Raw genomic sequence first — 15,019 nt, 5'->3', positions numbered from 1 at the left:
CTGAACGGAGATCATCATACAAGTTACATTTTATTAAAACATGTCTCTCTGTTTCTACCAGGCTTTGACACGCGAAACACTTTCTTTCGGTCAAAGGTATTCTCTCTTACCGGCCTGTTTCGATGCGTATCGGTGCAACCCCACACCACTCGTCACATCTCGGCAGATTCCGTACCTAGATGAAGGGAACCGGAATCGGCCGAGGTTAGCCGAATGAACCACACACCTAAACTTAGCTAGCGCACTACGATGCGATTTAGACATTACTAAAAAAACTTTTTTTTTTTTTTTACCTCATAATTAAACTTAAATAATCTGTACGTACGTAGTTTGTTACCTCCAGAAATACAATTTTTGGCTCCGGGACGGTTAAGTTCCCTTTTCCAATTTTCAATAAACAATTCCAAGCCACGGACCTTAGCGTCCTTAAGTATTTTTTTACTATTAATTGGACCTTTGCTATAGTTATCCAAGCCTAGCTCCGTGAGTCTGCAAATTACCCTGAAGTTCCATTTTTTTTAAGGTGGTTACCTATATGCTCACTCCATGCAAATACTGCCTTATTCAATCTATTATCCGATATATTATGACGACGACTCAAATGTCTAAAAACAGCTTGCCATTGGTTCACTATTACTGGAGTCCAACCCATGTCCCCGCTAACAGCTACGTTAGGTGCATAGCGACCAAGGCCTAGATAAAATCTACATGCGCTATTTTGAATAGCCACAAAACTACTAAATGTACATGTGCCCCATATAGCAGCACCGTAACTAATTACTGGTCACACTGTACTCTCATACGGTTTTGTGAAGGTTTTATATGGCAAGCCTCCCATTGATTTAGATTTACCTATTAACAAATCAAGTGCTCTACCCTATAATACATGCCTTTTTCCATAATACACCTAGTAGCAACCCGAGACTCAAATATCAGCCGAAAAGGCATGTTTTATTCTGTTTATTACATACTTACCAATAAAATACGGATAGATATACTATCTTTTGATCTATTTTTCTTTTGAAATATTGAAAAACGAAACTTTTTCCATGCTGATACGGGTTTTGTGATGTGATACGGCGAGGGCTGATACGGGTTTGAGCAATTGTGTCGTATCGCATATACAAAAACCCAGTTACTCATCCTGTTTGTCAAGATAGATGTGACGTAGAGGTCACGTGACATTTAATCCCTGACGAAGGGCTAAGCCCGAAAGGTTGGAAAAATAGTGACTTTTTAGTTTGTCAAAAAAAACCCCACAGTATTTATCAGTAAGTATGTAATAAATGATGATGTCTTTTGTTTGATTTGATTTAAACATATTTTTATTTGCATCTAATATACAAAAGGGATTGGGCACAAGTTGTCCAAATAATGTAAAGTCCTTTGTTTACGTACACTAGTATTAAAATATTGGCATCGCCCTCTAGTTATCATTATACATTTAAATAGTGCATGACATAGAAGGCACAAGAGTCAATGGATTGAAATTAAAAATAATGATGGAAATATATAAATTGTGGTATGATAAGAAAAACAATCAGTAGAAAAAAACTTGATATTAAAATCGATTGTTGACTTTATTTAAATCTGGACCGCAATGAATGTAGTCACAGTGGCGTGCAGAGGAAGGCATATTTCATTAACTCATTCACCCCTGAAGTTTCATAATGAACTATTCCATCCATTGAATTGGAAGAGTTCAAATTTGTCTTCAGGGGTGAATGAGTTAAAGGGAAGGAGAAATCAAGTCAAATGTGAAAATTAAAGGTATTTTCTTTTCGAAGGATAGACACTCAAATGCACAACCAGAAAGCTTAGTTTATGAGTCACATGTGTTCTTTGTTTTATATGAATACAACTGTTCATTCTCTTAAACTGAAATAAAGTGGAAATTTCAAATAAAGTGGGTCTGCTCCGGCGACACACATCGTCTTGTTTGTATGACCTTGATGCCACGTGATTCAATGTATAAGCAGGTCACAGTACAGGACCATACAGGGTTATTAGTCTTTATTAACTTGTTGCTTGAACAGAAGATGTATTCCACTGTATGCATAGCTGATAAAGCCAAAAATTCTTTAATCAGTTTAACGCCTGTAAAAATAAAGGGCAACGCAACACTGTAATTTGTTCAAAACGATGTTATGCAAAATTAATACTGTACTTGGTTGAACCGGGCGTTTTAACATTTATTTACAAGGTAGGTTTATTTAAGATTAAACATTGCTATTCGTGGCGTTGCTCATCAGCTCAAACCGTCAGGTATAAATCGGTGTTGACGTCATCAATATACCCGACTTTGTATGTTGGGAATCACACTGTATTTACATGGAAGAAAGGGAATGTAATGCTCATTTTAATAGCGAGAGAGACCCACACGAGAAGATTAGATCGTAGACGAAATATTTGCATCGAGATCTACCTGAAAATAGGTCACCTGAAATATTTGATAAGACGCCACGATCGTTGTTTTCATATTCTTAGCAGGGGTCTTCACATTTCCATATACTTCAAATCAGCAACTGATGAAAACCTAAATACTGTAAAAATACCATGATACCAAAACCATTAATAAATTAATGCCATTTTTTCATGAATTTCACTACTTAATAGTTGTGAACATATTTTGATCGTACACGCAAGCCCCATTTCACGAATCTTCCTGAACTTAACGAGCTCTCCCTTTCATTACTTTAACTGCATTTATGTTTTCTCGTGTTTTCAGGCTCGTGTTCATAACATATGATTTCACAATATATGTTCATTGTACATTCTAAACGGACGCAAGCCACAGAGTAATATTTGGTGGATTATCAATCACCAATTTATATAATTGCATTCTGATGTGCAGGTCTTACGTTCGACTTTGAGAGGAGCTGGACAGATTTTCTATTGGTTATAACATCACATTACCAGATTATAAATGCTACACCTTTTACACTGACGCGAACGAACTAAGTTCTTTTCAGGGAATCTTCTTAGACAAAATAAAATATAATGCTAAAAATCATGACAAAATGTTTGCAGTTTTCAGAAACTTGATAATAATTCACAATAAAGTACATTGATTACTTAAGTTATAACGAACTCCAATATAATGTTTTAAACTAATATTGTAAATTTTGTCAAAGGGTTAGACGCATTGAAATTTCATGTCAATTCATTAGAGTTGTTTGCTATATTTTGGAGTATTGAATGTCAACTCAAAATGCCTCAAAACGCAACCGGAAGTTGACAGGATTGGATTTAGAGGACCTCAAGAAGAGATTCAACGCTTACAACGGTGTCAACTTCAATGAATACATATTTTTGGCAGTCAATCAACATTTCGTCATAATTTCATAAGACAGACAGATACTCTCAAATGGACATGTACATGGACAACTACGATTACTATCTATATCAGGACACATGCACTTAAGTAACCATTCCACCTATTTAACTGGACCCTGGTGGTAGTAACTCCTTGACCTGTATTGTGGCCTATCCTGATAAGGAGACCAGACCGGTAGTTTATCCAGTTATAGGCTGTAGTGTAAACGAGGGGACCTGCAGAGGTAATCCACTTATCGTTAATATTTCAGAAAAAGTTATCTTTCTATAGCTGCAATGTTGCTGACAACTGTGGGTATCACACATCTTAATTGCCTTGCAATAACGTTTCACGAAATCCTTTCTTAAAGTACAAATAACTAAATGTTGATTTATTGAGGAATATTTAAATAAATAGCAATGTGTCATGCGCATTAATGTAAGTTTCAATGTGAATGCTTCATACTGTGTGTGACTAATTTTTATTTGTTGTTATAACATGATTTTAGTGTCAATAGTTTGTCGAACATTTATTTGATGTCATGTGATTTGTCGTACATTTGTTGGTGTCACATGATTTGTCGTACATTTGTTGGTGTCACATGATTTTTCGTACATTTGTGTGTGTCACATGATTTATCGTACATTTGTTGGTGTCACATGATTTGTCGTACATTTGTTGGTGTAACATGATTTGTCGTACATTTGTTGGTGTCACATGATTTTTCGTACATTTGTTGGTGTCACATGATTTTTCGTACATTTGTTGGTGTCACATGATTTGCCGTACATTTGTTTTGTCGTCATGTGTAATTGTCACATGATTTGCCGTCAAATGGTATGTCCTAAATTTTGTTGGCGTCACATGGTTTGTCGTAGATTGGGTTGGTGTTATATTATTTACTGTTACCTGTACATGGTTTGATGTTCATTTGTTATTTGTCTATTCTCTGAAATGTTTTTGTTTGTTTTGACTGCGAATTGCTTGTTTTGTTTGTTATGTTGACTGATTATGTATTTTCACGATTTTGTTATTAGTATTTTTAACTGGAAATATTTTTGCTAAAATAAAACATTTTGAACAAGAACAATGTTTGCGCATGATCGTTTCCAATTTGCAAAATCTCTACATCATGCTTAGAGCACCTGACTTCTATATCCACAACACTTTATAGAATCATTTAAATTTACTTTATTTTATAGTTTTATATAACATACTACCATAGTTAAGTTCGATTTGTTTTTCGAGCATTATTGTTAGCCCTTTCTGTGGTGTAGCCCTATATGTCCTTGTGTCGATGGACGTTATTGCTTTTGCATATTACAGGAAGGCAATATGGCCGCCGTTTCATTTCTGGTACTAGCTGCCTTTCTGGTGATTGGCAATGAAGCATTGGAGGTGCCGATGAGTGCCGTCAATGATTGGGGAGGAAGGTTCGAGGGCAAGTTTGTCTTCAATATCCCTGAAGAGGTAGCGGGCTGGGAGGTCATTCTCCACTTCGATGAACCGGTAACAGGGTTAACAGTAAGTATTGGTCTGAAAAACTAACTCTAGGGTCATTATACATGTACTTTCCATCCTGTTTTCTGAGTTTCTGTGTCTTCGTCACCTGCCATTGCATCCGCTTCAATTAAATGCTCAAAGAAAGTCCCATTTGATGAGCATTGTAAAACGCATCTACATAAAATAGCATTGCACATATATAATATAAACTTTATTTAGTTTATAACAGATATGAAACAAGTTATTCATCTTATATTAATCACTCTTGTTGGCCCGGATGTTAGCGCGCGGGGGGTCTATATGTTGGAGGAAACCGGAGTACCCGGAGAAAACCCACGTGATCGGGCAGGTGACCCCATACCTTTTCACGTCCGATCGGGGAATCGAACCCCGGTCGCCTTGGTGAAAGGCAACTGCGCTATCCACTGCACCACCCGACCACCATATTGCACGTATAAATCAATATATCAGACAGGTATTCCTCATAAAATACATGTACTCACGTATTTAACATGCGGTCACAAAGCAATTGCCGAGATAGTTTATAACGGCGGTATCCATTTTGGAACACCCGTAACTGAAGGTACGGGCTTTCAGCTCATCAGTGGTTGTATCACTTTAGTTTACACGAACAGGTACACCTTATATAATAGCAATGTCCTTGTAAAAATGGTATTCCGTCTTTGCGTATTGCAGAGTTATCTTCTCTTGAGAGCAGGTATTGATTGTTACGTCTTTGGTTTGTGTGATAAAATTACGTCGGTTTCTCAAACATTGATGACGTTACTCTCACAAACAAATGACGTAACAATCAATACCTGCTCTGAAGAGAAGATAACTCTGCAATACGCAAAGACGGAATAGTCAACCTATTAACGTTTTGAAATATTCGTACAATCAGTTGAAGGCATATTTCAATAGATACCAACCTAGCTTGTTGCTTTATACATATGTTGCTACGTTATATAGCAACCGATGCTAACGGTCGGCTAATAATACGCTACTCTTAGTATCACTGCCATTCACTGTCTTTCTCATGCGTTTGTCATAAAGGTAGCATCTGAAGTGACAATAAATTTCGAAGTGTCCTCTAGAAAAATGGTGCTAATTTAGGATACTGCTTCATGTAATGATATTCCAAGTTGATGTCATGCTTTTTTTCTGTTTAATATTTGTCATCGAGATGATTCTGAGTTAAAAGCATTTGTACTTCAAAAACAGCCTTGTTCATTTTCATCTTTGAAGACGTTTTCTGTTCCTGATCGCTTTTTGTAATATTTGCGAGGGTTTGCGTGTCCAATGGTTGCTAAAATGTTCTATTTCTAATGTTTTGGCAGGAATGGATGGGAGATATCATTAAGACAGCAAATGATAACACAGAGTACGTGCTGGTCAGTAAACCTCACACGGGCATTCAGCACGTCGGTCAAACACTGTCCATCACCGTCCAGGCAGCTTATTCCGGAAGTGCACCGCCTACTGCAAAAGGAACCCTCGTCAACATGGCACATGATGGACAGACTGTGCCCCCAGCTCCAACAGGTACGATAACTAACTCTCTGTATGTCCTTAACGGTGATATTGAAAGCTATGATTGCACATTTTTTCAATTGTGAAATATGTCTCTAATTTGAATGAATGTAAATTGAAGTGCCCGGAGCTAAATACAACTATGATGAGGTTCTGGAGAAGTCCATCCTATTCTACGAGGCCCAGCGGTCTGGGAAACTACCTCCTAATAACCGCATATCGTGGAGAGGGGACTCGGCCATGAACGATCAAGGCGCAAACGGGGAGGATCTCACAGGAGGCTGGTATGACGGTATGTTTCTATAGTGAAATAGTACAATACAAGATCCTGGGTTTCATAGTGTGATAATGCAAGATGTTGCATTACCCCCATTTAAACTCCTTAATGACTGGAACTCATCGGTTGTTTTCCATTGATCTAATCGATGAACTGAAGCAAAATGGGTTCCGAATATTTAAGCATCGTTTTACAGTATGTTAAAGTGACGTATTTATTACGTCCTCGACATGAGTTGTCCTCTTTTGTTGTTAGGTTCAAGTTTTCGTGAAGCAATTTGAACTTAATACAATGTAATGATCAGTAATGTTTTGCAGATATTAAATATTAATGCATTAACAAAAGGAATAATTGTTTGAATGTTATAAAAGGGGGGGGGGGGGGGGGGGTTAACTGGCCTTTTTTTTTTTACATCAAACATGGTAATCTGTTACTTAAAGCTGCATTTATCAAATCACGGATATCCTGCATGTGTCTGAATGTTCCATGTTTTAACTAACCAAATAAAGTTCTGGGCCTGTATTAATGAAACCGTTCTCATGCTCAAGCATGGATTATGTTCTCAATCCTAATGTCTTGTTCCGTTTATAAATTATTAATAAAATCTAATTCTGTCAATCATTTGGGGAAAAAATGTTGAAAATTAAATCCAAATACTTTTTTAATGTTTACATATGACTTCTTGATTGCTTGATATGATTACAAGAAAGTTGGTTTGAGTACGAAATCCATGCTTGAGCATGAGAACGGTTTCATGAATACGGACCCTGGTCTTGTGTAATGACAAGTGTTAAAAACGGTGTAGCCACCAAAGGGATTGACTGTGCGATTGCAAACGGTCGCAAATCAGAAAACTCTAAGCTAATGTCATATGTCATTTATACATATCAGAAACATTCGAGATGTTAATTGAATACAAATTTAAACCATCACTCATACACAGCTGGCGACCATGTGAAATTCGGCCTTCCTATGTCTGCCAGTGTGACCATGCTGGCCTGGGGATTTCTGCAATATGCTGACGCCTACGAAAATGCCGGTCAGACGGAATATATGTATGACTGCATCCGTTGGCCTCTGGAATGGCTGATCAAGGCTCACACTGCTCCTAACGAACTCTATATTCAGGTAAGTCAAATATCATCTTCTTACATGTTGCTAATATAATTGAATTTTAGCTATTCATGCTATATTGTATAACTTAGAAAACACACAACATATAGTGATGACGTTGTACACAGCAGTGTTTAGTGCGGTATTCTAAATAATTCCAAATTCTGATTGGAGTTGCTCGGCGATGAAATTACTGTGCAATGTTATAAATTGTGCAAACGTTTTTGTTTTTATCAAATATTTATGAAGATTCATCTGTTATAAATTAAAAAGGATTGTCTGTCTTTTCAAATTTTATTGTTACTGATAACCATGTTTATTTTTGAGGTTATACGGTATAAACTGAAAGATATTCCTGTTTATTCCTTAATTAGGCAGTATTTTTGCTTTTTTGGTTTGTTGTATCTATTTCCAAATTTGACAGGTGAAATAACTTGTGGGTCTTCTACGTTATCTTTCATATATAATTTAAGTAAAAACATAACATTTAAGTCAAACATAATTACAGCTTGTGTTATTTACCCGCTTCTAATTCTCCATATCATGAACAATCTATTTTCTTTCTCAAAACTTTAGGTAGGCGATGGGGGCCAGGATCATGGATTCTGGGGCAGACCGGAAGACATGACAATGGCCAGACCGGCGTTCAAGGTCGATGCGACTAACCCAGGAAGTGACGTAGCTGGCGAGTATACTGCTGCAATGGCTGCTGGTTACTTGGTTTTCAAAGATAAAGGTAATACGACAATAATCGGTTTGGTTCGAGATAGTCGAGACGACGCAAACTATGATCTATTTAGCCCCTTTCAGGTTTATGGAAAGAATAGCCTTGTGCATAGTTAGAGGCGCCTAATGTGGATCCGGCAGCAAAATCGAGGGCTTTCGTCCATGTCTCCTGCTAAAGGGGCTTCATTTGAAGAAAACATGTGTTTTTTATTGCTTGCTTAAAATATCAATTTAAAAGCTTCATTTTGACAAATTCTTACGTTCCCGTCCACAGATCCGACATTCGCTGCTCAGCTACTCACTAATGCCGAAGAGATCTACAAATTTGCTGTAACTTACAAAGGTATCTACAGCAACAGTGTCAACCAGGCCGCCGCCTATTACAGGTAGGTCATCCACCTTACGAATTTGGGGCGAATTTGTATGAACCGAATACTGTGGTTTCATTTGCCCTCTTATTGTGGGACCGAATGTCCTTTGTTTGATAAACAAACCATCCTCTTTTTTGCGTGGTCATCGTGCATGTTGCTGGGGGTCACTTGTCCTTTGTTTGTTTAAACCACCAGTCTTCTGTTTGTGGTGCCACCATTCATCTTCTTGAGGGACCTCTTGTTCTCTTGTTGTGGGACCGCCTGTCCTTTGTTCGAGGAACAAACTGTCTTCTTGTTGTGTGACCATATTTCGTGTTGTTGTGAGTAATCTGCCCATTGTTTGTTTATTACCTGTCCTCTGTTTGTTGGGTCATCGATCATCTTTTTGAGGGACCACTTGTCGCCTTGTTGTGGGACCGCCTGTCCTCTACCTGTCGTTTGTTTGATTACCTGTCCTTTTGTTGTTGTTGTACATTTGTAGAACTACTTACCCTTTTGTTGTTGTTGTACATTTGTAGAACTACTTACCCTTTTGTTGTTGTTGTACATTTGTAGAACTACTTACCCTTTTGTTGTTGTTGTACATTTGTAGAACTACTTACCCTTTTGTTGTTGTTGTACATTTGTAGAACTACTTACCCTTTTGTTGTTGTTGTACATTTGTAGAACTACTTACCCTTTTGTTGTTGTTGTACATTTGTAGAACTACTTACACTTTTGTTGTTGTTGAACTAATTTACCCTTCTGTTGATGGACCACCTGTGCTTTCTAGTTGAACAAGCTATCCAAATGTTGTGTGACCTCGTCCTCTGTTTCTGGGATCACATCACCAGTCCTCTTATAGCGGGTTATCTTGTTTTCTTGTTGGACCACCCGTGTTTTTTATGATGTGACCACATGCTCTCTTATGGTGGGACTACCTGACCTCATATGTCGGGACCACATGCCCTCTAATATTGGGATCATATGCCCTCTAATGGTGGGACCACATGCCCTCTTATATTGAGATCATATACCCTCTAATGGTGAGACCACATGCCCTCTTATATTGGGATCATATGCCCGCTAATGGTGGGATCACATGCCCTTTTGCATTGGGATCAAATACCGTCTAATGATGGCACCACATGCCCTCTAATTGTGGGACCACATGCCCTCTTGCAGCCGTTGTCCTCTTCTTGTGAAACCGTTTGTCCTCTACTCATGGGACATGAGATTTATTTCCTTAAACATACTCTACTATAAACAATGATCAAACTGTTGTATTTCCTATTGTATAGTGATGTGTTTTGGCGAGGTTGAAATTTCGCATCTGATCTTCTGGAGCACTTAACGAGGTTTGAAATATCGCGCGTAACCCTTATACATTTGTAGGCAAATATATTGTAGTCCTTATGAACTGATTTATTACAAAATCTCTATCCTTTGATCATATAAGTGATTTTTGTGCTAATAGATCGTTGCTAATTGATAAAAAATCAATCAGTCCTTTTCTCCAGTAATGTTCTTGTGCTTTGTATAAAGATCATCAGCTTATGAAGACGAGCTTTGCTGGGGAGCTTTGTGGCTATATATGGCAACAAACAAAACATCTTACTTAACAGACGCTAAGACCTACTACACGGCTGTGGCCGGACCGGACTGGGGTCAGTCATGGGATGACAAGGGCGCTGGATGTCAGGTTCGTTACGTGTCGCACAATAAACCCTATTTCCTAAAATGCATATTTTTGTGTTAAATAGTATGGAACCAGCATATATTTTGGCAGTCAGATGTATACATATTCGGATTTGACTCATCAGTGTGGTACAAATTATAAATGGTGAATATGTTTTGAAAACAACCCGTAATTGAAAACTTATTTTGCGAGCTTTCGGAAACGTCTGTTCTTTTGTCAAGAAAAGAATGCAAATGGCCGGTGTCTCGGCATTAAACCACTGAAGACAACTCTTTAAGCAACAATGTGTCGAAATGTCAAAATAACCCGAGACATATCGCAATATAACTCACTAATACTACAGGGACGGGCAATATGTTTACCCCTTCCGCTCCTTAGTGAATGTTAAAGTCGCCTAGTGCGAGAAAAAATAAAATTAGAAATGTAAACAAAAGAAAGAAAGGAAGAAGACAGCGATCGGTGCTGACATTTATTGTATTAATTAAAATAAAATAAAGGAGTATTGAGTTCATGAAGTGAACGGGTTGTCGGTACAGTAACATCGACTTGCATCATATATTTCTAGTGTAAGTAGATACTGCGTTGTGTATTCGTAGATTCTGCTTTATAACATCACCGGAGAACAAACGTACAAGGACAACATCGAGGCAACGTTTACCGATTGGTTACCCGGGGGCTCTATTCCTTACAGCCCAAAGGGACTCGCTTTCCGCTCACAGTGGGGGTCACTCAGATACGCATGTGAGTATGTCGAAATTGATAAGGGCCTCTCGCATTTAAATCATTGTCTGAATTCTAATATATTCATACAAAAACATCTGCAATGTTATTCTAAGATGCTGACTTATATGTTTGATCTGTTATTTGTTTAATAAAAATCGCCACGTATTAGGATATTTCAACACTCACGTACACACAATAAAATGCATGTGCTTGTAACAATAGGTAAACATACAAATTTTATACTCATGTGTTAATAAAAATAACACCTCGCTTTTTTCTTCATTGTCCCTTCCTTATTGCCATCATTCTGCAATGACAAATTATTTGTTAAGAAATACATTATTTAATAGAAAATTAGAAATTTGACACAGGATAAAACAATGTATTACACAACAAATCATATACATGACACGTAATAATGAAACCGTGCATTGAAAACAGTATATGGCTTAAACTATCTTCCGAATGTTTCTAAATCATTGCCAAAAATTGTTTATTTATTAAGTTATAATAAGGACAAGAAATAAGGCTTGAGCACAAAATCTAAGCTTGAGCATGGGAACGGTTTCACGAACACAGGCCCAGGTGTACTATTTACCTCCGTTTCCCGTGTTGTCATTGCTCGATTGTATCAAAACATAGTCTACTAAATAGTTTTAGACTGAGTTTTAAAAACATTTTTTTCTTTTCAAAGCAAACATGGCTTTCATGGCCTTATTGGCGGCCGATGAGGGTATCCATGTCCCCGAGTACCGCGCATGGGCGAAGTCTCAGATCCACTATGCCCTCGGTGATACCGGAAGGAGTTTCGTGGTCGGGTTTGGGGTCAACCCACCTACCCAACCGCATCACAGGGGGAGGTAAGTCATGGTTGGATTGTCGAACGATTCCATTATAACGTGCCTGTGGATTGTTTAAGTATTGAACGATTTAGTTGACGATCTTTTGAACTTCAGGTATCGACAAATGGATAATTTCGAAAACTCAAGTGACCTCCAAATGTTGCATACCGGGAAACTTTGGCCAAGACAAACTTTTGCCCTTCGCCCATTAAAAGTGTTTTTCGTCCAGTGTTCATTTATTATTATGAATGTTATGTTGTTTATTTATATTCGCTGTAATGATAATTTTGCCATCATTAGGAAGGGCGAAAAAGCTTATTTCCCAGTGGACAGTGTTTTTTTTAGATCAAATAAGTCTTGGGGTCAGTAAATTTATTGAAACTGTCTGCAACAAGCGTTATTACGAAACTTATAATATCGTATCGCTTGAACAAATGAACTGGTAGTCTTTGAAATTTTATTCCAAAAGACATATCATTTTGTCCTGTTCGGTTTGCTTTATATGACGTCTTATTAACAGCTAAGGCCATTTAAGGACGTGTCTCCATGTGTGTAGTGTGTGCGTGCTTGCGTGTGTGTATGCAGGAGACAGGGTATGTTTGTGTGCTTGCCTCCTTGTGATAGCGCGGATCTGATGCCGACTTTATGGTGCTATTTCACTGAAATAATATTCTGCACATGCTTTAGAGATTCGAAGTTATCCATTTCGAATGACAGGAAATGAAAAATGGTTCAATAAAGTACAAAAAAATATTTTATACTGGGAATTTAATTTTCGCCTCTTTCGCCCTCCGTAATGGGGGTGAATTCATCATTACAGCGAACATATGTTAACAGCATAATAAACGTAGTCGTTAAATGGGGAGGGCGAAATTATCATTGGACAAAATTGGTTTCACTGGCGAAGGGCGGAAATTTGACTGGGCGAACATTTCCCGGTATAAGATATAAGATATATTGGCAGAACCATTCAATAAATAGCTTATCTCTCTCTGTGGTTTAGCTCATGCCCAATGATGCCAACGCCATGTTCATGGGAAGCACAGCAACAGAAAGGACCAAACCCACACACCTTATATGGGGCCCTCGTTGGGGGACCTGATGGTAGCGATTCCTACACAGATAGCCGTGGCAACTATATCAACAATGAGGTGGCGTGCGATTATAATGCTGGCTTCCAGTCAGCCGTAGCAGGTACGTTGATACATATTCCAAGCTCTGTGAACAATGTAATAGATAGTGCCCACATTCCAAATACCTAAATGTTTCCTTGGCTTCCAAGCTCTGTGAACAATGTAATAGATAGCGCTCACATTCCAAATACCTAAATGTTTGCTTGGCTTCCAGGTTCTGTGAACAATGTAATATATAGTGCTCACATCCAAATACCTAAAGGTTTGCTTGGCTTCCAAACATTGTGAACAATGTAATATATAGTGCTCACATTCCAAATACCTAAAGGTTTGCTTGGCTTCCAAGCTCTGTGAACAATGTAACACATGTATATAGTGCTCACATTCCAAACGCCTAAAGGTTCGCTTGCCTTTATCTGACTGTACTTTAATATTCCAAGCTCTGTGAACAATGTAATAGATAGCGCTCACGTACATTCCAAATATCTAAATGTTCGCTTGCCTTCGCAGCTCTGTGACCAATGTAACATATAGTGCTCACATTCCAAACACCTAAAGGTTCGCTTGCCTTTATATGACTGTACTTTCATATTCCAAGCTTTGTGAACAATTTAATAGATAGTGCGCACATTCCAAATACCTAAAGGTTCGCTTGCCTTTATTTGATCGTAATTTTATATTACAAGCTCTGTGAACAATACTATAGCTTAGTAGCTTGGATTCACATATCTGATTCCTAAATGCTCACTTGCCTTTATTTGACTGCAGTTTCATATTCCAAGCTCTGCAAACCTTGACATAGCTTGGATTCACATTTTGAATGCTTTAATGTCCATTTACCTTTTTATGACCATATTTTTATGTTCCTATATCTTCAAATGATAAAATAGCTTGGATTCTTATTTCAAATACCCAAAGGGTCACATGTCTTTAAAATGGCAATACTTATACAATCTCATCTAAAACATAAACAGTATTTGGATGCAAAAGTACAAGATAAGTAAAGAATATGGCGGCGACGTTTATAAAATTCAATCATATATATATATAAGTATTTAGTTTGAAATGAACAGTTCTTCTCTAAATTTTGAAATTCTTAACATTAAGGATTTTTAGGCACCTTTGACCTCTACGATAACCGATGAGTCCAAGAAGGAGACAAAACATCTGTATGATGCAGTTTTCTTTATTTTTTATCTTTCCATTATCGGATTTTTAAGGTTCAGTTACCTGTGCGTTTCTTTCATCTTTGCATCACTCCATAGTTCTTCAACAAATATAAAAGCTATTCAATTGGTTGTATAGGTGTTAATGTTTCACCAGTTCCTTCAGTTATGTTTTCATATTGACATCCATTTAAAATTTGTGTGATGATACTGTGGTATATCAGCTTTTAATACCTTCTGTATATAAAATAATCACATTACATGAACGTGAATTTTTTTTTTTCTGTAGAAATTTTAAATTTCATCTTCCAGAGGTTTCTCATTGATGCCGACTTTTTTGTATGACATTTTAACCTATGTTCTTTGTCATAAGATGAAGCAATTCGTCGGAATGGAATGAAAACAATTTTGGAAGAATTGTAAATAGTTCAAATACGAGACATCCTGACATAAATAGCCATTGTTGTTTGAGAATTGGAAGACTTTTCATATTGTGACAAATCTTGCGTTCTAATATCTGTTACTAAGATTCGCTTTATTGTTTTCCAGGGTTGCTGCATCTTACGCTCGAGGGTGAATTACCGTAGTGCAAGACTGAGGTCTTCTGCTGTTATTTAGAAATAAAATTACAGTTTATTGTT

General features: G+C 37.5%; 1 protein-coding gene across 2 annotated transcripts; it reads left to right on the top strand.

Moving 5' to 3' along the window:
* The first annotated feature begins 3,451 nt into the window (after positions 1–3,451).
* On the top strand, positions 3,452–15,019 carry LOC110456830 (endoglucanase E-4-like). Of its 2 annotated transcripts, none has more exons than XM_021507823.1 (12): positions 3,452–3,560; positions 4,643–4,840; positions 6,157–6,361; positions 6,471–6,641; positions 7,570–7,754; positions 8,316–8,475; positions 8,740–8,851; positions 10,361–10,517; positions 11,111–11,255; positions 11,932–12,097; positions 13,083–13,273; positions 14,928–15,019. In XM_021507823.1, exons 2-12 carry the CDS (start codon positions 4,652–4,654, stop codon positions 14,963–14,965), a joined length of 1,719 nt encoding a protein of 572 aa, XP_021363498.1. In that variant the 5' UTR covers positions 3,452–3,560; positions 4,643–4,651; the 3' UTR covers positions 14,966–15,019. The 2 variants fall into 2 exon arrangements, with proteins under 2 accessions (XP_021363498.1, XP_021363497.1); XM_021507822.1 differs by lacking the exon at positions 3,452–3,560 and adding an exon at positions 3,598–3,627.

Source organism: Mizuhopecten yessoensis, unplaced genomic scaffold, assembly GCF_002113885.1.
Source record: "Mizuhopecten yessoensis strain PY_sf001 unplaced genomic scaffold, ASM211388v2 scaffold8853, whole genome shotgun sequence".
Lineage (NCBI taxonomy): Eukaryota > Metazoa > Mollusca > Bivalvia > Pectinida > Pectinidae > Mizuhopecten > Mizuhopecten yessoensis.
The sequence above is the reverse complement of the archived record's forward strand: the minus strand, read 5'-3'. Positions and strand labels throughout refer to the sequence as shown.